At 44.9% G+C, this 23,343-nt stretch overlaps 2 protein-coding genes across 2 annotated transcripts; both read right to left on the bottom strand.

The window, feature by feature from the left end:
* Positions 1-2,205: 2,205 nt before the first annotated feature.
* GDE1 (glycerophosphodiester phosphodiesterase 1) lies at positions 2,206-16,606 on the bottom strand. Its single transcript, XM_080911512.1, has 6 exons — positions 16,245-16,606; positions 10,862-11,037; positions 7,292-7,397; positions 6,912-7,004; positions 4,352-4,563; positions 2,206-2,795 (listed from the first exon to the last, which is right to left on the bottom strand). The coding sequence occupies exons 1-6, from the start codon at positions 16,503-16,505 to the stop codon at positions 2,648-2,650; spliced, it is 996 nt and encodes a 331-aa protein (XP_080767638.1). The 5' UTR covers positions 16,506-16,606; the 3' UTR covers positions 2,206-2,647.
* On the bottom strand, positions 14,067-14,283 carry LOC308416515 (cytochrome c oxidase subunit 7C, mitochondrial-like; the record flags this gene model as incomplete). Its single annotated transcript, XM_080911533.1, has 1 exon — positions 14,067-14,283. Exon 1 carries the CDS (start codon positions 14,256-14,258, stop codon positions 14,067-14,069), a length of 192 nt encoding a protein of 63 aa, XP_080767659.1. The 5' UTR covers positions 14,259-14,283.
* Positions 16,607-23,343: the final 6,737 nt, after the last annotated feature.

The following is a 23,343-nucleotide window of genomic DNA, read 5'->3' as shown; positions in this document are numbered from 1 at the left end:
TCTCTCCTGCCCTCATCCTGGGATGTCATGCAGACACCCATTCTGAAGGGACCCACAGCTCAATCAGGTCTCAGCTATTTTCTGGGCTCACTTTCTCTTCTCTCTTATCACTTGGTCATAGTGTGGCATGCTTTGATATTTAATGAATGTTAAAAATGTCGAGAGGGTACTGGATAAGAGCACTAACTGCTCTTCCAGAGGTCCCGAGTTCAAGTCCCAGCAACCACACGATGGCTTACAACCATCTGTAACAGGATCTGATGTCCTCTTCTGGTGTGTCTGAAGACAGCTACAGTGTACTTATATATGTAAAATAAACAGATATTCTTTAAAAATGTCAAGAGAACTTTCTTGGGGTTGGGCTTAGAGCTCAGTGTGGAGTATATGCTTAGTGTGGTCCCCGGGTTCAATCCAGCACCAAAACTAACGGAAGCCAAAGGTTTTTATATATTTGAATCTATGTAGTTAGGCTGGCTTCAAAATGGAGTCCCTTCTGCTTCTGCTTCCCGAATACTGAGATTACAGGTACATCCCATCACAGCCAGCCTAAAGCTGACCTGTCTGCCCCTGCTAGCTTCCCCCTCCCACCTTTCAGCCCTATCCGTGGCCTGTCAGGAACCCACAACCTAGTCATGGTGTTTCCACAGTCCTCCTATCTTGCCGGCATGCAGCAGCCAGAGAATGATTGCCACCAGTCCACACAGCTGGCTGACAAGGATGTAAGGTTTTGAAACTATGAGTGCAGGCTCTTGTAATGAGACCTCAGACACTTTCAGTCAACATTTATAAAACCCAGGTGTGGCAACACATGCCTATAACCCCAATACTTGGAAGGTAAGGCAGGTTTAAGAGCAGGCTGAGATCTATAGCATAACTGTCTCAAAAACCCAAGGACTTGGAGTGAGGATCAGGGGTGGAGCGCTTGCCTAGGATGCACAAAACCTAGCAGAGAAGAAAATGAACTTCATTTGAAATGTTACCACTCACAGCTGTGTCTGTTGGTGCTGGCCTACAATCTCAGCTACTTGGGAACCTGAGAGATTTTTAAGTTCACGGCTCCCCAGAATAACTTAGTGTGACTGTCTGAATTCATCCTGAGACCCACATGGTGTGAAGACTCTGGCAAGCTATCCTTTAATCTCCATGTGTACCATGTGTCCTCACACACCCAATAAATGTAATTTGAAACTTTTGCTTTTGGGATGGGGTTTCTCTATGTAGTCCTGGCTATCCTGGAACTTGCTCTGTAGACCAGGCTTAACTCAGAAATCTGCCTACCTCTGATTCCAGAATGCTGGGGTTAAAGATGTGTACCTCTACACCTGGCTTAATCTAAATTCTTTTTAAAAGAGGGCTAGTGATAGAACTCTGACAGAAGCTTACTTACCACATGTAAAGTCTAGGCTGAATTTCTAGCATCACAAAAACCCCAAAAGGTTAAGGGCTGGTGAGAGGGCTCAACATGGAAAAGTGCTTACCACCAAGCCCAATGATCCGAGTTCAATGCCAGGGACCCACATAAGGAAAGGACAAATCTGTTAAGTTGTCTTGTAATGTCCATGGCAGCAATGGTAGCATGTGTTACCTTCCCCTTCCTTCAACAACTAAAACAAACACACACACACACACACACACACACACACACACACACACCACCACCACCACTAAGTTACCAATAAAAGCCCTGTTTGTTCATGTGGGATGGTGAGGCCCTGGACCTGGACACTGACTGCAGACTGTATTATGGACTCAGGTATGTAACTGTGGTGCCTCTGCTTCCTCATCTCTAGAGATGATGCCAACACATCCATAAGCTTTTTCCCAAGGCTGCAGATGATTGTGCATATAAATGCCTCATCTAGTTCCGAGTCTAGAGGGGAAAAAGGAACAGTAGTTCTCCTGAGTTGGGGCTGAGGCTGTGGTCCCCACTGTTTTGAGGCTGGCACCAGTCTGTGCATCTTCATTTGAGAAATGAAGAGCAGCCCCAGATCCTCAGAAGCGCCCTCCAGGTTCTTTATCTAAGAACCTGCCCTGCTTGAGCTTCCGAGCAAACTGGAAAGCTGCCGCTCTGCCCCCTCTGCCCCCTAGTGGTCGGAAGTGCTTACATCAAGTCTTGAAACTAAAGCAGGAAAGGCCTTCAGGATGTACAGAGCAGCTCCCCACCAGACACTGTAGGACCAGAAGCTTGGTACAGTTTGCCCTCTGTTCACCTTTCAATGATTTTATTAGTATGGTCACAAGTTTGACACCTACATGTCACCATTAACAGAGCTGACGACAAATATTGGAAATAAGTGAATTACTGACGTATGGCAAGATTTAAAATGTCAACTTGGAGTGATCATGCAAGCCCATGCATTGGTGCCTGCGGCCTAATTGCAGGAGCCACTCTGCTCATCCTCGTGGCTCTGCACCCTCAGCAGGGCTGGGTAGGGCCACCCTGCCGTTTTGCAGATCCAGAATTTTAAGGGCAAGTGTGAAGCCTTCCCTGGAGCCTGGTCACCAAGCCTGGTTTCTGCTTGTTGGGGTGAAACCGTGGCTATTGCTAGTATGAGCCACAAGATCCACAGGGCTTGTGCTAACAGAGTTCTCATGTCCCTGCAAGAGGCCCCAGGCAGTTTTGCAACTGTGTTTCCTCCCGGGGAGTCTAGAAGTGAGGTGCACAGTCTTCCAGCATGCTGTCAGTGATGTAGCTGGACCCAAGGTGGGACTCGTAGTAATTCTTTTCATCAAAGGTATTGACAGTCCAACTAACAACCTGGATTCCTTTAGCCGACCACTTCTTCAAATAGTCCCTGGAGAAAAGGGAAAAATCGGCCATGTTAGAATGAACGACTGTCCCTAGAATTGAGAGTTTAAAGCACGGTGTTCTGTGAGTGTCAACTGTTCCCAGAGAGCCCCCAGATGGCCTCCTACTGCAGTCAGAAGCTGGGAGGCAGGCATGGCCTCTGCCTGCTTACATCATCCCAGCTCAAACGCATCACAGTCACCAAGTCCTATCTCTGTCCTTACACTACGCTGCCTGTTTCTCTCTGTACTGCAGAAGCCTCCCTTTCAGGTCACCAGAACAAGCTCCTCCACAACATCCTGAGGAGCTTCTCCGACCTCACTCTAGGGTAAGAAGAGCACTCCAAGCTCTCCCTCAAGGCTTTCTTCCTTGCAGTTCACAGGCAGAGCTTAGTTTGCTCCTGACACCTTGCCCCATATCCTGGTGAACAGCTGCAGAAGTCCTGAAAGTGCACTGACTTGATCCTGAGGGTCCCCACTCCCAGGTTATGGGAAAGGTCACAATGTAGAAGCGGTTGTTATGACACAAACCAGACACACACCTTCAAACAGCAAGCCTAGAACAATCACATTTTCTCAGATTCACAGGTCCAACATGATTCTGTGACTTCCAGACAGACCAAAGGCTCACGGCCCACACTCCAGAAGTGGCAAATTCTCAAGACCAATGAGCTACCCTGATGTAGCCGAGACATCCTCAAGGAAGATACCACGTAACCATTCTGGTGAGTCCAGGTAAAAGGGACACAGGTGAGCCTCTCTCTCACCTCTACCATGCCACTTCCTCCTGTGGTCCCACAGCACCGGCCTTCCAGACAGCAGCATATGAGGTTTCTGCCACGGCTTCCCTGCCCGTCCCGTTTCCCAAGGGAGCCAATCATAAGCAGTGTAGTCCTGCTCTCACCACCACTTCCAAAGTCTTAGGAGATTAACTACAAACAGGGCTGGGGCCAGGCGGGCACAGGCCTTAATCCTAGCACTTGCTGAGGAGGCAGAGCCAGATATATCTCCGTGAGTTTGAAGCCAGTCTGGTCTGCAGAATGAGCTCCAGGATAGCCAGAGTTACACAGAGAAAGCCTGTTTGGTGAGGTGGACCAGCTCTGCCACACATTTACACAGACAGCAAGAACTTATGGATATATTACATGATTAATATGCTATAATAATATAATGTGAATTTACTTTTAAATTTACTGTTAAAACATAGCTGGGAGACATCACAGTCCACATACAGTCCCAGTGCTCAGAAGGTGAAGAAGATCCTGAGGAAAAGCTAGCTTTTCAGTGAGTTCCAGGCACTTACACACAAACAAACACATATACACACCACACATACAAGCAATAAACAGACACACAAACATATAAAATCCAGAGTATCTGGTCAGCCTGTTGTGAATCAGTGAACTTCTTCCCATACACTTCCAGCAGCTGGCACTGCTCTAACTTAGCAGACCCGGGGATCTGTGAGTCAGAAACAATTCATCCTGCCCACTTCTTGAACGCCTCCTTCCCAGAAAGAGCACCCATGACATGTGAAGCCAAGAAACAAAAACTGCTAACTTACGGGGAGACAAAATCCTTCTGCATGAGGAAGGCTGAAATCCCACACAGGTACCACAAGATATTGTGCATGCTCCAGTCAAGCAAGATGTCCAACACCACAAACACAGACTGCTTCCAAAACACACTGTAGCGAGGCTTCCCATCTCCAGTGTGGCTCAGGCTCCAAGGCCTGTGAGTTAGGGCTGTGATTACCTTCTGATCTGTTTGTCTCATCTGAAAAAAAAAAATTGGAAAATAAAATGATCATCTCTTAGGTCTATAATTTCTCAATAGACTTACCAAATATTCATTTGACGAGAGCCCCGTAGTAACCAGGTATGCTGTCTCTCACACATCCTTTGAGAGATGTAGGTGTGCAATAAGCATTACACTTGAGGACCACTTCCTCACAGTCCTACAGGAACTGCACTATCAGACCAAGAGAACCTGACTGTGGAGGGAGCCCAGCCACAGAGCGGTGGCAAGGATGAGGCCCTGGGTTTAGTCAGAAACACACGGCAAATGAGAGAGAGAGAGAAAATGCCAATCACAGGTTCAAGTTGTGTTTGTTTCTTTGTCTAGGTTTTTGGAGACAGGGTCTTCTATAGTTCAGGCTGGCCAATCACACCAGCCTTCTGCCTCAGCTCCTGAAAGCTGGGGGTTACAGATGTGTACCACCATGCCCAACTTTCAAAGCCACATTTTAATAATGCCATGAAGATAAGCTTTTAATTGAATTAATCAAATAGCATGTTAATTCAGAACTCAATAAGGAGAGAGCCAGGATCATTTCAAAAGATGCTGGTTAATTTCAACCCTGTTTATGGCAGGACCACAGAGCTGTGGGGAGGGGAGGGGAGGGGAGAGGGAAGTAAAGAAAAGGGCTGTGGAGCTGGAGAGATGGCTCAGTGGTTAAGAGCACTGACTGCTCTTCCAGAGGTCCCATTCCCAGAGTTCAATTCCCAGCAACCACATGGTGGCTCACAACCATCTGTAACGGGATCTGATGCCCTCTTCTGGTGTGTCTGAAGACAGCTACAGTGTACTTACATATAATACATAAATACATCTTTAAAAAAGAAAAAAGAAAACAAAAGAAAACAAAAGGGGGGGCTATGAGGAGACTGGAGAGAGGGCAGAGCAGGAATGGGGCAGCCTGGGGGGAGGTACCTCACTCAGGCTGTGCTCTCAGCTCCATGGGATAGCATCTGTGGTCAAATAAGCCTTGGAAAGCTGATGCCCCGTGACCACCACCCTGAGGGTCTGTACTGGCAGGCACTGTCCTGCTGCAAGCATTTTAAACAGGTCATACACTGTTGACCCTGGTGCTACAGAAGAACTCTTTATTTTGGAAACTAGTAAATAAAGAGAAAGATTAAGTAATTATTCTGCCTATAGGAAAACTAAATGATAGATCACGAAGTATCTTATTTATAGATGAATTCTAGATTCTTAATAATATTAACATTTCATAACTTCCTAGTAAACTGACAGACCTGGCCAATGAATACCAGGACCCCACAACAAAAGCTGCAACAGCCCAGCAGATGAAGTGTGCCACCTGATGGGTAGTCACCCTCACTAAGATACTACCCTGATAAGGACAATCAACCCTAACTGCGTGAGTACTAGTGTACTTCACCAGTTTACAGGAAGCAAAGTGTACAAAATCACACAAGTGTACAATCACCAGACATGGGTAAATGCAATAACATAATCTCAGACCTCGAAACAGCCCAGTGGCAGAGCGCTTGCCTAGTAGGCATGTGGACTAGCAATATGAACGACGTGTACACACATTTTCAGACACATACATCTGGTTTATCCAATAAGCAGAGAGAGGGAGAGGCAGAAAGTGAGAGAGAAGCAAAATTGCAAATTTTAAGATGGAAAATGAATACCTTATTTGGATATTGATGCAAATGAACATTTTTAAAAAATATAAATACCAATTTTTATTTGAAAAAGTTAAAAGCATTCATGGAACTTTTAAGACATGAAAATTCTATTTTTCTGACCTTTGATGATCTGAAACTAAACAAGGGCTTATTGGGGAAAATCAATGGGGGGAAACAAGCAAGATAATGACTAAGGGGTTCATGTATTAACCCATGTGGAACACTATAGAAGAGGGTTTTGCTGTTGTTTGAGACCAGTGTTATTATAAAGCCCAGGCAGATCTCAAACTCAAATCCTCCTGCCTCAGTCTTCCAGGTGTTGGGATGTGTCTAGTCATTACCCACCTCCTGGTCCGCCTTCCCACAGTTCCTCATCCCACCCCTTCCCCACTTCCCCCCGACCCCCAAGAGTCATTTTTTAAGGCATGTTTTACTGTTACTTTTTGGAAAGGGGGGTGTAGACTCACATTTCCCAAGGAACCCCAGGAGCCTGTGAAGGGCTTCACTGAGAGAAGCTCTTAGCAGAGGGCTGTGCACATTGACGAGCAGCAGGGGTCCCTCAGACGTCCCTGCTCTTGACTTTGGCTGCGTTCAGTTCAATGTGACAGTAGCATCTCACAGAGCCCACGGATAGTACCTCCAACAACTAATCCAATACAACATACGAAGAAAGGTCTGACTTACCTTATAGATGACTTCTGGCAAGAATGAGCAGACCATACTGTTGTTGTACAGCTGTGGAAATTCCGTGTATATATTCTTTAGAGCAACAGAAGCCTGTACAACAGAGATTCACATAGTTAAAATCTTCACTATTAACTATATTAACTATTATTAATATATTAACTATTCACATAGTTAAAATCTTGCTAAAAGGCTCCATAAAAGAAAAATATTTCCAAAACTTAAATATGTAAACTGCATTTTATACTTCCATTAAGTATATAGTATAAGTCACAAAAATAAGGAAAAAGAATAAATAAGAAAATACAATTAGTTTTAAAAATGATTAGCCTTACGTAAGACATCTTTTAAAAATAGCAAAGTCCATGAGTTAACTGTACCATATCTGCATGGCCTTTGACATCGAAGAAGATGGTGAGGTTGTGACGGAGGCACTCTGTAACAGCTTCCTTCAGGGTAGGGATCCTTTCATTGGGAAACTCATTTCTGCAAGAGGAGAAAGAAATGGCTCATAGCAGGGGGCACGGGAAAAGAGCAAGATTACTGGAATGAACAGTTTACAAACTTCTGCCAAACAAAAGCCAAGATGCTTTCCTTCCTCAACCACAGCCAGAAGTTTACTATGGTACCTGAACTAAAGCCCAACACAAACAATAAAACCCATGGAACTAATGGCATTTCCACAGAAGTGGAAACATGTAAGTAACCTGCTCACCCAAAGGCAGACTGCAACCGCCTTTAGGTGACTTGATTTTAAGCTAATTTCTCCTTTTAGAGAGATAACAAGTCTACTTCTTAGTTCCTACTGCCATGCAGGTGTTTGTCTAAAGCAGAGGTTCTCCACCTATGGGTGGTGACTCTTTTGGGAGTCACAGGAGCACAAGACCATCAAAAAACACAGATACTTACACATGGTTCATAACTAGCAAAATTACAGTTATGAAGTAGCAACGAAGATAATTTATGGTTAGGGTCACCACAACTTGAGAAGTTTGAGAATCACCAGTCTAAAAGAATATATATTCTGCTAAAGAAAATGAAGCTTAAGTGCCTAATAACAAATCAGCCTTTCTCTCATAATGAAGGTTCATGCTAAATGGTTTAATTTGTGTCCCTTTCAACCTACGACTGTCAGATCTCAGCTTGAAAAAGCACATTGATAACATACATCTTAGAGCAATTCACGTCTGATGTCTACTCCATGAAGAGAGGGAGGGAGCCCTAAGTTTGCTGTCACCCCCCCCTCACCACATGCACATATACCCTCACCTTATTTTGTTTTGCTGAGGCAGTCTCACTATGTAGCCCAGGATGACTGGAATTTCTGATCCTCCTGTCAAGTAGTGGGATTACAGGTAAAGGCCACCACAGCTAACTAGCTAGTGTTAAAATGCCTATATTCCCTGAAAGATAGCTCTAAAAATAAGCCAAGTACTTCGTCTGGAGTCAATCACTGATAAGGCTGTCTGTTATAATTGTAGAATCAGGCGTACTCATGTGAGGCTGGAGAGATGGCTCAGTTGTTAAGAACACTGGCTACCCTTCCAGTGGACCCCAGCTTGATTCCTTGCTCACAATTGTTAGTAACTCCGGTTTTAGAGGATCTGATGCCTTCTTCTAGACTCCTCAAGCACTGCACACACACGGTGCACAAACATTGCAAACACACACACCCTCAAAATTTTTTCTTTAAGTGGTTATGTGAAAGACATTAAGATAGCACAATGCTATGCTTTTCTTTTTTGGCAGATTCCAAATGGTGACACCAACCCTAGGCATTTTTTTGCTGTGTTAATTTTAAGTCTGACAACTTTAAAAATATTTTTTATTACATTATTTCATTTATTTTTCAAGACAGGAATTTTCTGTGTAACAGCTCTGGCTGTTCTGGAACTTGCTTTGTAGACTAGGCTGGCCTTGAACTCAGAGATCCACCTGCCTCTGCCTCCTAAAGGCATGAGCCATCATACCTGGCTTTGTAAATTTTCTTTTATTTAAGGGGGTGGGCAACATATTCATGGCACATATGTGGAGGTCAGAGAAAAACGTCGGAAATCGGTTCTCTCCTCCCACCATGCCATAGGTTCTGAGAACAGCTTGTTGTTAGGCTTGGTGGCCAGCTGTCTCCGCGCCCTGAACCTGACATCCTCCTAACAGCTGTTTGTTTGTGATATTAAAGCCAGCTGCCCCTCAAACACAGACGAGCAATGAAGAGTCTGATCACAGGAAGAGAGAGCAATTTCTTAAGTGGGCTCTGGAGTTTCAGGTTACTGTTACTCTTTCCAGCATCGAGTACAGCTGGCCTTGCTGTCTTAATTCTTTTAGGCCTGATTCAGGGTTCGACCTTCATCACTGGGTCAGACAACAACACTTGAGAAGCACTGGCCACTGACCAGGGAACGGACATGGCACTGAACACAAGCACACATCTTTATCAAAGAAGACGGGGGCTGGAGAGATGGCTCAGAGGCTAGGAGCACTAACTGCTTTTCCAGAGGACCCAGGACTGAGTCCAACCACCTGCATAGCAGCTCACAACTGTCTGTAACTCAAGGTATCCAACAACCTCTTCTGACCACTGTGGGCACCAGGCATGATGTAATAGGAGACATACATGCAGACCAGACACCATACTTACAAAAAAACCAAACAAACAAGTAAATAAATAAACAAATCAATAGGAAAAGGACAGGAATGAGATCTAAACAGCCCTATTTCAAAGCATATCACCTGGTGTTTCAATTCTTAGGATGTGGATAGATCAGTGGTAGGAAGAAGGGTCCAGTGACTCAGAATCAGACACGCTGAGCCAAAGGCTAGAGTATTCAGAAGAGCACTGGGTTTATAAGAGAACTGAGAACATCTTATAAAACTAGCTCTGAACAACTATTTGTGCATGTGTGTATGTGCATCCATAAACACATACATGGATAGTTTGATATCATTAGAGGACATCATCTAGTTAGACACTGAAACACATTTCCCAGATTTACAGGGTTAAGAGACATGAAGGACAACCAGAAACAGTATGGTGGGTTCATGATTTTTCAATTGAAACTAGAATACCAAGACTCTAATCTTGTTTTTTTTTTTTTTTTAAGATGTACTTTATTTATATGAATACACCGTTGATGTCTTCAGACACACCAGAAGAAGGCATTGGATCCCATTACAGATGGTTGTGAGCCACCATGTGGTTGCAGGGAATTGAACTCAGAACCTCTGAAAGAGCAGACAGTGCTCTTAACCACTGAGCCATCTCTCCAGTCATTAATCTTGGTTTTATATGAACTTATTGTTGACTCTTAAGTAGATCATTAGCTTTTCCAGAATTTTATGTAAGCAAAATTAATGTAATTACGTGGTAGCTCCCTATGGCTTTTAAGTGTAAATATTTATCTCCACTTAAGTAAATAAGTCAGTTCTTCAGTTGTGCAGTCCCTGCCAAGATCTTAACAGCCTTTGCCCTGGACCATGCGGGATCAGAATATTGCTGTTGATGAGACGGTGCTACTTTGGAGCTTACTAGGAGTCTTCTACTCCTTACATTCTACAATTCCTCACACGTCTGATGCAAGATCTAGTGAGTTGGTTAACAGCGAATCATCATTTGACCACCTTAAAAAATGAGTTGGTGGATCTGAAGCAGGCGCACTGACAAGCCATTGCTTTAAGCCTTTGACTCCAATTGAAAGGATGTCAGCGAGTAAGTCTCAGTGCCCAGAACATAGGCAGGACTATCCTGAGAATGCTGCAGCAGCCAGATACCCCAGGATGCAAATGGTGAAGTGTACACATGATGCTTCTGTTGTTGCTGGTGTGTGCTTACTATTTAGGTATAAGTTGGAAAGAAAAACTCTCCTGGAACAGACATACTTAGAAGGTGCCAGTGCCTACCTGTAACTTACCAGTGATGGCTAAAGGGCCTGTGTAACAATGCAGTGGCTCACCTGAGTCTGTGATTTGCTGCAGGGTTAAGTTTCCTAACTTGTTCAAATGTCATGTCACACAGTCGGCCAGACCCGTCTGTTGTCCTGTCTACTGTGTTATCGTGCATCAAGACAGGAACGCCATCAGAGGTGAACTCGATGTCCAGCTCCACGCCTGTTGCTCCATTCTTAGCTGCCTTAACAAAAACATCAGCAATATCAATGTCAACAGCTACAGATACCATTTTATAGCTAAACCTGAAAGAAAAGCACATGGCTGTCAAGTGCACGGATGTCCTTACAGATTTGTCCCTTTCCTCTTCCAGGCCACTCCCCAGATGAACTTGTCTCCCGGGTATTAATGCTGCCTCTGCCTCACACTGGTCAAGTCCTTAGAAAGGTCCAGCCTTCCTCTTCTCATCATCACAGCAGGAGAATGTGGAGATTTCTGACACCAAGTTTTTTCTGGCTATGGTGGTTTTGATTATTTAGACAAACTCTACCCTTTGCCCACTTGGAAAGGCTGGTGACTGCTGTTCCCTGTCACTCAGCTATTTCACAATTCCAGCCTAAACAAAATCAATCAGAATCGTGTTGGTTTAGCCTCACCCTCTCTGACAAACACCAAGGCAGGTTTACCATGGTTAAGTACTTTGACCCTTTAAGCATTAATTTCAAAAGTAATGAATTTGATCTACCACCTTATTTAAGGGTGGAGGCTTTCTACATATTCTTTCAGTTTCACTCATGTGACCACGAAACCCACTCAATCCTAATTCCACCCCTAGCTACATCATCTAGGTTGAGTTTCTATGTATTCTAGCCTCAATGTCATTAAATGGCACCTCTATGATGCTCCACAGAGTTGTGAGGAGCTTGGGACCCAGCTCAGAGCTGTCATTCCTCACAAGCTATTATGACAAGAAAGACAAGTTCAATGATCATCATTCTAACAAATGTCTACACTGGTGACATGCCTTATATATTAAAGATATATATAAGATATAACCTTAAGTTAAAGTTGAAATATAGCATACATCAACATGGGTTATGTTTTATAACATAAAATCATAACTCAGTATATACCACAAATTTCTTTCCCTACAACACAAACAATATCCTTATTTCTAGACATACTAAATTGCACTTTTCTTCACTAGGGTTATTTAGTTACAACACAAATAAGGTGAGACAGTCTTTTAACAAGAGCACTAGTATGAATGAAGATAACTTTTGTCTCCCCCCCCCCCCGTGTGTGTGTGTGTGTGTGTGTGTGTGTGTGTGTGTGTATGTGTGTGTTTGTGTGTTATAGTGCTGGGGATGCAGTCCCACATCTTAGACACTGATTCATTCCTTCTGTCCTTGGTTTTTAGAGGCAGGATCTCACCATGTAGTTTGAAATGCTCTTGAACTTACAGTCCTCCTGCCTCAGCCTCAGAGCTGTGATTAGATGTTACCACTACACCTACCTTTTTGTCTTTTAAACAATTTATTAAAACCAAATCAAATCAACCAATAAACAAAAACAAATCCACAAACCCGACAAAGGCTATTCAGAAAACAGAGTCTCTGAGAGCAGATGACCACACATAACTTGCTTTGCCCTTGGCTCGAACAAGAAGATATCCAAGGGAGGACTCTTCCTCGCAGGAGAAACAGCAAACACAAAGCAAAGGCCTCAGGTAGGAAGGAGACAATGAGGTAGAAGAAAATCCTTACTGATACTCAAGCTTACTCCCTTTCTTATAGCTAGTGTAGATTCACCCTAGCCTCAATGCTCAGCTTCCTCCTATGCTCACAATAAGTGCTGCTGATTCTGTGCACATGTGCATGCGTGTGTATGCGTGTGTGTTAGGCTGAATGCTACTATCTAAGAATGGGGTGCCTCCAGCTGCATTGGCCACCAGGCAAGTACAATAAGAGCTGGCCAACATCAGGCCACTGGCAAGCAGACTGACCAGCAGAACCAACAAATCTTCGAACACCAGCAAACAGCTGCATTAGCCTTGTGGAGGCCAGCCTTCCTTCCACCTGTACTGACTGGGAGGAATTTGGAGGAATTCGAAGCTGGATGTTCAAGTACCTGAAGCCTAGACACTGTCTAGAGAGAGCAGGGCCCTGAGAAAGGGGAAGAGAGAAAAAGTCACGGCCTGGGAGGGCGGGTCACTGGTGGGCGTTACAAAAAACATTTAATTCTAAGTGTGTGTGCATGCCGGTGCAGGTCTTTGTGGAAGCCAGAGGGAGATCACCTGGAGCTGCAGTCCTCTGTAAGAGAACGTTACTCTCTTAATTGCTGAGCCTCCTCTCCGGCCTATTTTTGTGGCATTTCTTTTTTCTTTCTTTCTTTTTTTTCTTTGGGGGGGTGTGTTGTTTTGAGACAGCCTCTCTCTATGTAGATTTTTCTGTGGTGGAAATTTCTATGTAGACCAGGCTGGCCTCAAATTCACAGAGCTATGCCTGCCTCTGCTTCCAGGGTGCTGGGATTAATGGTGTATGCCGCCCAGCTGTTTTTTTTTTTTTTTTTTTAAATACATTCATTCCACATTTAACTAGTTTTCTGGTGTAACTAGCTTATTTCCTCCCAGAGACTTATCAGTTGCTAGTCAGAACAGCTTTGGATCGAGTAGAAAGTCTAAAACTACAAATTTTGAGCTGCAAATATACAAAGGGAAGTAAAGGACCGAACAAAACTGAATCTGATGGAAATCCTGGCTTTTCGAGTCAAAAGGGAGGTCACAGCCCTGTCCTCTGCCGTGTGCTCTTGGCAGCTAAGGTCAGGCATAGCTAAAAAGATGGCCTACAATGACCTGCCAGTCCAGCCGGCCGAACTGCCACGTTTCATTTCCTCTTCAGGCCAGGAACCATCTGCTGCAATGCTGGGGACACTGTCATCTTCCCTCCGATGTGTCCATCATACTGAGAATTCTGCCCTACTTCCCTATGACACAACACAATGACACAAGTGTATTCTCCACACGTGAAGCTTCCTCACTTAATGTGACTGATGACTGATACCCAGGCAAACATAATCTTGGCCAAACTCCAGTGCCAAGGAATACTCAGAAACTCTGTGAGCTCAGTTAACTTTGAGTAATTTTTTTTTCATTTCAGAAGAGGCATTAGTTTATTTACATTTTTCTAGTATAAGAGTTCAAGAGTTTAATCCAATTTTCTTAAATCTCTTAAACATTCTTCATTCAATTACCTGTTAAAGGAATGAATACCCTTATTTTTTAAGTAGCTGGTGCCGCACTATAAAGAGAGGAGCAGCAAATCCAGATCCAAAGTACACGGTTATCATGACCAGTAACCGCCACTCGTTTTCCACTGAAAATGACAAATTCTTTCCCGGACCCTCCTCATAGTGGCTGCGACGGACCACGGAGGTGGTGAACCTCCTGTTACTCTGGCCCAACATGCCGGGGCTGGGAGTTCTGCGAGAGTCGCAGAGACGGAAGGCGGAAGAAATCGAGTAATTCTTTAATGGTAATTTATGTAACAGTAAGCAGAAAAGAAGCCAATGACCATCATGTGCTTGTCTTCTGACAGTGCACATACACGTGCCCTCCGCTAACTCAAAGACTGTTCTCCTACTGACTTTCTCCCAGATTTAATTCTTTATTCCAGATGACATCAAGCCATCCTTAGATTCCTGGAAATAGCTCCCACATGGAGTCTCACTAGGCTTTGCTGTGTACAAATCAGTCCCCGTCTCCCCAGCACCTACTTCAGGGACACCACTGTCCTTTTTCCTTTACAAATACATGGGGGAAACTGAGGTTAGAGCTGAGAGGAGGGTGCCCTACTTGCTCTGTATTTTCTTTGTTACAGCTGTTAGTTGGATAATAAGCAAGTTACTTAAGCTGGACAAAGAAAATAGCCCACATTCAAATATCCTGGAAACTATTCTAATCTTTGCCAATGAGCATCAAGGCGTCCAATCAGAAGGCCTTATCCTGGGTGGAGCTGTGTTTGTCTTGGAGTCACAGTCTCCCCTACCTAGTCTAGGTCTCAAAGAAATGAGAAACTGGATGTACAATTGTCTAAAAGATCAAATACGACGGTGCACGCCTTTCTTTTTTTTTTTTTTAAGTTTTTTTATTAGATACTCTCTGTATTTACATTTGAAATGCTATCCTCTTTGCCCACCCTGTGCCCATCCCTCCTCTAGAACTAGCTCCCCAATCACCCGGCTCCGGCTCCACCTGGGTACTCCACCTGGGTGCATGCCTTTCATCCTAGCACTAGGGAGGCATACAGCCATTTCTGGGACAGTGAGGCTTCGGAAACCCTGTCTCCAAGAACCAACAAAGCAAAGCAAAACAAAACAAAGAAAAGGGAACAAGATGTAGTGACTGCATTTATCCCTCTAATGCCAAGTCTCTGGCTCTTACCGCTAAAGCAAACTAGCTACGTAAGCAGTTAAGGTGTGATACCACCCAGGTCTTTAATGCCATTTCTTGGCCTACAATTGAATCCACAGATCAAAGGCCAGCATGTATGAAGGCTGACTGCAGTACACACAAGGGCATAATCCACTGAAGTGCTCTTGCCATGCAAGCTGACATTAATCTGAAAACAGGAGACTTCCAAGGGCTATTAAAATTCTTCCAGGTGCCATGTGGGCAAGGAAGGCAAATATTGGCAGGAGTCTGGCTGCCAGGGTTGTTGACTGTGAGGAAGGTGTATTTGGAGAGAGGCGATAAAGATAATGATAAAGATAATATCCCAGTAATGTAGAGGACAGAAACACACCCTGTGATAAGGGTGATTTAGATATCTTGCTAGGTGGTGGTGGATGTCTTTAGTCCCTGCACTTTAATCCCACCAGAGGCAGGTGGATCTTTGTTGAGGCCACGCTGGTGAGTTCCAGGACAGCCAGGACTATAAAAAACCCTGTCTCGAAGAAGAGAGAGAAACCCCATTTACTAACAGGAACCTATTTGACCTGGTTCATATCTTACTCACCCACACACTAAATTCTGTTCTGTTCCTCGAAGCCAGCACCAAACATAAGCCCGTTGCGTCGTTACCTTACCATTCCATCATAAGCCTCACCTCAGGACCTTTGCACTTGCCATCAGCATCCTGAAACACTTCCCACGGATTCCAACCTTGTAATTCTAGTTCCAGTTCACAAATATCTAGTTCACAGAAAACTACTTGTGCTACATAATGCACTGCCCCACCCTAAAGTAGCCCCCACGGTGTTATCTCTCCCAACCCAGATGGAAGCCCTGTCAAAGTAGTCTTGCCTGGCTGCCACTCCAGAGTCTGGTACATACCAAGTCTTACAAGTATCCGCGGAATTCTAGAAATAGCTGAATTGGGTTGGGGTGTGGGGCTGGGATGCAGAGGAGAGATGCCAGCGACGGAGCAGGCCCGAGGCGTGCGCGGGGCTCACCTGCCGGATGGCCGCCAGCGTGTTCTCGGGCGCGTCGTGACTGCCGCCGCGATGGGCGATGGCGGACACGCGGTCACGGGGCTTGAGCACCTGCAGGGCCCGGCGGGACGGCACCGGCTCGAAGCTGAAGAACCGCAGCAGGATGTAGAGGCTGCCGGTGAGCACGCAGGCGTTGAAGGGGCTGCGCGTCACCATCAGCAGCAGCACCAGCACGAATGAGAAGGGGCCCAGGAGGCCACCCTGGTCCTCCCACAGCCACATGCCGGCGCCTGCACCGGCACGGACAGGAGCCCCGGACCTGCCGGGCGACGCGTAGACGCCGAGGTACTGGCCACAGCCGGAACCCTCCGCTGGGAGCAGCACTGCACAATGGCGGCGGCGGACCCATCTCGAGAAAGAGCCCGCCCTCCAGCCAATCAGAGTCCCGGAGCTCCAGCGTTGGGGGGCCGGAACCGCTGTCATGGCAACAGGGGCAGGCCCAGGCCCCAGGCCTGGGTTCCAAGGGCGCTCAGGGCTAAGTGCGTAGAGGACTGGACTTCAATCTTGACCTTCAGATTCAGTAGAAGGAGGGAGATACTGCCAAGTTTTTTTTAGTGACCTTGTATCTGACCTCTAGGGATTTTAAAGGCTTGGGGATTTTAAAGGAACAGGATGCTTAACCTGCTTATTCAAGATGCGTCAATAGTGTTTCTAGAGTTGTGGGTGAAAGCCAGGGCCTGCAATAATCTAGGCTTACCTTGGAGCTGTAATAAACTATGCTCAATGAACTAATCAAATAATAAAAAGCAGAGAAATCGACACACGGGGAAGAAGTCAAGTGAAACACACCCACAAGTCCGTTTTCAGGGTTCTGACAGGAGGTTTAGTTCTAAGTGGAGGGCAAGAGGCATGCTTAACAAGAAGCCCGCCCATCATTTACCACTTAGTTCCAATCTGTTCTGAAGGTCCTGAACTTTCAGAACCGTCTGAACTTAAAGAAAAGAGGAGTTTCTTTCAATGCTGGCCACAGGCTCTAAGCCTTCTCCTTCCCTCAAAAACAGACTCCTGAGGAAATCCATTTCCTGGAGTCCATGCCCCAAAATAATAAAACAAGTGTCTCTTTGGGATACCTTCATTCCTGCAATAGCTGTTCCAATAAGACACATGTCTTCATTTAGTGAAAAGTGCCTTCCCTTTGAACAAGAAAAATTAAGGAGATGTGGGAAGGAAAAAAGAGACCCTACCAGAAGTGTGAATAAAGTCTCTTGACTTTAAGACACAAGAATTCCAGCATGTGTAGCCCACATTCCTTTTATACAGAGATGCTTCAGGTTAGAATGTTCAAATAACAGCAAACCTAGCTAAGGGTCTGATGATATATGGCTTTTCTCCTTTTCTGTTTGCAAACCTGTGATTTTCTGAGAATCTCATTGACGGTAAAAATGCATTAACCTCCTTGTGTGACCTTTGTGACTCATGGTTTTATCTTAAGGATTGTGGTTCTTCCCAGCGTGCATGGAGAGCCACCCTAAATCTCATTTATTGGGCTGGAGAACTGTTCCAGAGGAACCGAGTTCAAGCCCCAGCAACCACATGGTAACTCATTTAACTCCAGAGGCTCTGATGCTCTCTTCTGGCCACGGTGGGCACTGTGTGTTGTATTTTATAAAAGAGAAGAGAACAGGCAGGGCATGTATGATGTGGTGAGGTGGAAAGGGCCTCTGCAGGCCCATGCTGAGATTCCTTCTCCCTGAGGTACCAGCCATGATAGATATAATATGAAATAGGGTTTATTTAGGGCATGGGAAGGGGAATTGAGGGAGTAGAGGCAGAGAACAAGAGAACGAGAGAACGAGAGAGAGAGAGAGAGAGAGAGAGAGAGAGAGAGGAGGGAGGGAGGGAGAGTAGGAGGGGGAGGGAGTAAGAAAGCAAGAGGATAAGATAAGACAGTGAGGAGGGAGGGAACATCCCCTTTTATAGTGAGTCAGGCATACCTGGCTGTTGCCAGGTAACTGTGTGTTGGAGCTTAGAAGGAACGCAGACACTGTACATACGTGATGCATAAACATACATGCATACAAACACACACACATAAAATAAAAATGTAAAAGAAAATACCTAATTTATTGGAAAAAAAAAAGAGGGTAGGGAAAAATTTCTTAGAACTACCTAAAATGTAAGGAGATCCGCTAAAACACATATACACAGTAAACTCCTCCTAGTAAACTCCAGTTCTGTTTCATATTGGCTCAGCCTCAAAATCTTCCCTGTTGTGAGGTCGAGAATCCTGTTTTCACCTGAGTAGAGGTCTCTGGAAAGGATCCAGGGGCAGCGCTTCCAGCAGGGCGTCCCTGGCCCACATTCCATTGCCACTCCCAAAGGTGACAGTTCTGCTAACCCCTGACACTTGGCTGTGTGCCAGGCAAGGCTTGTGCTGGCAAGCACCGCATACACACCTTGATTTACAGTGGCCTTGCTGGAGATAGGCATTCTATCTATCAGGAGCCTGGTTTCTGTTGACTTTAGACTGCTTTTCCAGGCACAATCAGACTCCTAACCTGGAAGGAATTTAGATGGGATCCTATTTCACTGATGAAGAAACGAGGGGGAGTAAAGGAGCAATGATACCAAGCTGCGTCAGTCACTTGCAGCTGTGGTAAAGAACCACAGCTCTGAGCCCTTTCCGGAGCCAGATCCGAGTGACTAGCCCAGGAGTGTATATTTAGGTCTCCACAAATACAATGTTCCAATGTAGAAGCAGTTTCTGGTGTGTCTGAAGACAGTGACAGTGTACTCACTTAAAAGATTTTCATTTTTTAAAATTAAAAATTGAAAAATTAAAAAAAAACAAAACCTTAGTGGAAACATTAAGTGATCAGTTTCAGCAGGCTGAAAAATCTTATCTGCAGGCCTCAGGGGTTATGTTAGCTTTCTCACATAGGGTTTTGTTAATACATTCTCTCTCTCTCTCTCTCTCAAAAGATTTATTTGATATACATGAGTATACTGTCCCTGTCTTCAGATACACCAGAAGACGGCATCAGATCCCATTACAGATGGTTGTGAGCCACCATGTGGTTGTTGGGATTTGAACTCAGTGCTCTTAGCCCCTGAGCCATCCAAGTTAATACATTTTAAAGGTCTTTTGTTTGTTCATTTTTTTTCTTTAATGTTTGTCAGGGTGTTAGACCTGACTCAGAACTGGGTAAGGAATGGTGCTTTAGGGAGCTCAAGATAGCCCAAGAGAAACTGTAACTGAGAAACTGTTCCAGGGCATGGTGGCACCCACTTTTAATACCAACACTTGAGGAAAAGGCAGGTGGATCTTTGTGAGTTTGCCAAGGCTGTTCACAAAAAAAAAAAAAAAAAAAAAAAAAAAAAAAAAAAAAAAAAAAAAAAAAAAATTGTCTTGGAAAACCAAAAACCAACTAGTCAAACAAATTTAAAAAAAAAATTAAAAAAAATGGAAAAGAAACTGTCATTATTATTATCAGTCAATCAGCTTTAGCAAACAGTTTCTTTCTAGGAATTCTCCTTTATATGACCTTTCTGAAGCAAAAGGGGGGCCCATAGATGGGTGGATTCTTAAGCCCTTAATTCATAGTCTATAAAAGTAAAAATACGTGTTTCCTTCCTTTCCTTGTTGACTGCGAGTAGAAATATATTTGTCTCTTGTCATTTATCATCTCATTTATTGTCTCCTCGTTTTTTTAAAAAGATGTATTTATTTATTATATATAAATATATTGTAGCTGTCTTCAGTCACACCAGAAGAAGGCATCAAATCTCATTACAAATGGTTGTGAGCCACCATGTGGTTGCTGGGATTTGAACTCAGGACCTCTGGAAGAGCAGTCAGTGCTGTTAACCACTTTTCTCCATTCCTCATTTCACTGAGCCAGTTCTCCAGTCCCCTCTTCTCCCCTTATTTCAGGGACAAAACCCACTGGATTCAGAATAACCATGAAATCTCCAAAGATAACACATTCACATTCTCTGTCTGTATCTCCCTGCTTTTATCTGTCGGATCTGTCTGTCTATCTCTGTGCTCCTGTGTGTGTGTGTTTACATGGACCAGCATGCAGATGTTTGCACCTGCAAATAGAGGTCACAGCACATCACTGGGTGTTGCTCCTCAGGCACCATCCACTTTTTGTTGGCAATAGATTCTTTCACTAGACTGCAGCTTCTCCAAGTAGCCTAGATTAGCTGGTCAGTAAGTCCCTGATTCACCTGTCTCCACCGGCTCAGCACTAAGATCACAAGAGTGTGTCACCAAAACCCAGCTTTTTAAAGTGGATTCTGGTGATCAAACCCATCCTCATGTTATCGGGAAGCACTTAACTGTGCCATGTGCCAGACTTGATCTATTTTTTTATATAAGAAAAAAATTCTTAAGAGGAGAGTTGGGCATGGTGATACATGCCTTGAATCCCAACATTCAGTCACATCTCTGAGTTTAACTAGCTAGCTTGGCAACAGAGCAAGTTCTGGGACAGCCAGGACTACACAGAGAAACCCTGAAAGACAAAAACTAGGGTTGGCAAGATGGCTCAGAGCGTAAGAGCACTGTCTGATCTTTCTAGAGGCCCTGAGTTCAATTCCCAGCAACCACATGGTGGCTCACAACCATCTGTAAAGGGATCTGACGCCCTCTTCTGGTGTGTCTAAAGACAGCTACAGTGTACTTGTATAAATAAAATAAAATCTTAAAAGCAAAGACAGTAAAAAATAAATTAATAAATATTTAAAAAGAAAAACAAAAATTAAACCAACCGAACAACAACAAAGCCAACTCCCCTAAAACTAACAAAACAAAACCACCAAGCAAACAAATAAAAACAGGAAGAAGAGATTTCTTTAAAAGAGATTTCACTCTCAGATTGGAATGGTAGCCCACACCTATAACCCCAGCATATGGGAGGCAGTGAGGCTCTCTGGAGTTCCGGGTCTACGCTTAAATAACTCATTGTTGGGATAACTCACACATCGGCTACAAAAATGTTTCTCTGTATTCTCAGTTTTTAATCTCGGTGCCTGTGCGCCAAGCTAGCAGGTTAAGTAAATGTTTGACTCTTCCTTATCTACCCCAAAAGAAAAGGCAAGACGCCTTGCTGAAGGTCACAGAACCCGGACCTTCTCAATGTCAATTAAAGAGTAAGGTGTGTGGTTATTTTGCATAATAAAGAGCTGCCGGTTTGAGCTGGGGCAGAAGGACAGACCGGCAGTTTAGACCGAAGGGAGACTGGAAATGAGGAGGGAGGTAGAGCAGAGAGATACAATAGCAGAGAAGTCTGCTTAAGTCAGATAGGATAGCTGATCAACATCCTTATACTATACAGATGTCCCCAAGTCTATCATTAAGCTACAAGCTGGACCCCCCAAAAACCCCACCATATATTGTCCTCAAGGTTAACAGAACATTGCTGGACCCTGGACTCCATTTCAGGGCTCACTCACTACTATGGGGTACAAGAGTCTCTGTCAACATTGTCCCTCACTCCATCCATCCCCTTCTTGAGGAACTGCCTCTGTCAAAGCCTTTGCCTGAGAGCTCACTGTCTCTGCATCTCAGTGTCTATTTCAATGGGATTGTGTTGACGGGACAGAGCTCTGCTCTTGATCTCTCATTCCATGGTTCCTCTGCCTCCACTTCTTACATCTCCTACTTTTTTTGGGGGGGGGGCATGGTTGTAGATATGGATAGAGAGATATATATGTATACATGTACATATGTATAGGGAGACCAGAGATGGGTGTTTGGTATCTTTCTCAGTCTATTTCTTGAGGCAGGGTCTCTCTGAAACTGGAGCTCACTGATCGACTAGAATGGCTGACCTGTGATCTTCAGTGAGTTCCTGTTTCTACATTCCCAGGGCTGACAAGTATAATTTCTAGTCAGGACCCACAGCCTTTTTAGGGGAGTGTTCAGGCTCTGAACTCAGGTCCTCATGTTTGTGTGGAGAACATTTCAGTGACTAAACATCTCTCTAGTCCACCCTTTCCTCCTAGGAGAGATTTTTGTACCAGGTGCTATATAAGAGTTTTCTCAGTTACGCCTCACAGCCACTGGTGGTAGGCTCTTTAAACTCTCTGTATACGCATACAAAAATAAGTACGGGGCAGGGGGTAAAGCTCAGAATGGGAATGGTGCCATTGAATCAAAAAAGCTGGTGGTAATTAGATAAGAACAAAAAATATTTGTGTAATTTTTTTTCTGCCAACTTGAACCTGTTACCGTTTTCTCTGGACACTCCCTGCAACTGATCTGCAAACGAGTGCCGATATATTAAGGCTTTGTGTTGGCGTCTGAGATTCAGCAGCATTTTTTCATTTATAGAGAAAACATTGGTGAATGTTGTACATTTTCCACCGACCAAACAGGAAGAGGCTATTTCTATACAGACAGACAGACAAACAAAAATATCCGACAACTTTAAGGAACACTTTTGGGGCTTTTAGACACTGAGGAGAATTTCTATTGTAATTTATAATTAAAGCCCCTTAGTTTGCAGTGAAGACTACTCTTCCCAGTGTGCATCTCGGTTGCGTAAAGAGCATTGAGCAATTGCTGGTGCGCCGCAATGCACTTTGGGGATCGTAGTCTATGGAGTCCCAACCGCTTCAACTGCCCGCCAAACAGCCACCGGAAGTACCGGCTCTGAGGGGTGGAGTTGAGCTGGTGGCGGCGACAGCGGTTGCCAGGATCCCGCGTTGCCGCCTGAGGGACCCGTAATATGGCGGGGAGGAGAAGGAGGAGAAGGCGGAGGACCCAGATGCGCTGTATCTGAACCGACTGAGGCCTTTGCTTATTGAGGAGGCTGGTCCACGGGCAGAGAAGCTGACCCGGCAGTGGCTGTCAGGTGTGTGCTTTAGGGCTGGGCTCGTCTTTCTAAGGGTCCATGCTGAGCTGAGACCGGGGAGGCAGCATTGCTGTTCCGCGGGACAGAAGGCCGGCGTTCCGGACCGGACTTGGTTTCCCTCGGTCACGAGCCCTTGTAGGCACCGGGAATGGGGAGGTGGGACTTGAGGACCGGGGTCGGGGGAGGGGGGCGGAGTGGGGGAGGACTTCTAGGGGATGCTTGGATGCTGGCTCTGCCCAGTGAAGCATCCTGCGCCG

The sequence above is a fragment of the Micromys minutus genome, assembly GCF_963924665.1.
Source record: "Micromys minutus genome assembly, chromosome: 2".
Taxonomy (NCBI): domain Eukaryota; kingdom Metazoa; phylum Chordata; class Mammalia; order Rodentia; family Muridae; genus Micromys; species Micromys minutus.
The sequence above is the reverse complement of the archived record's forward strand: the minus strand, read 5'-3'. Positions and strand labels throughout refer to the sequence as shown.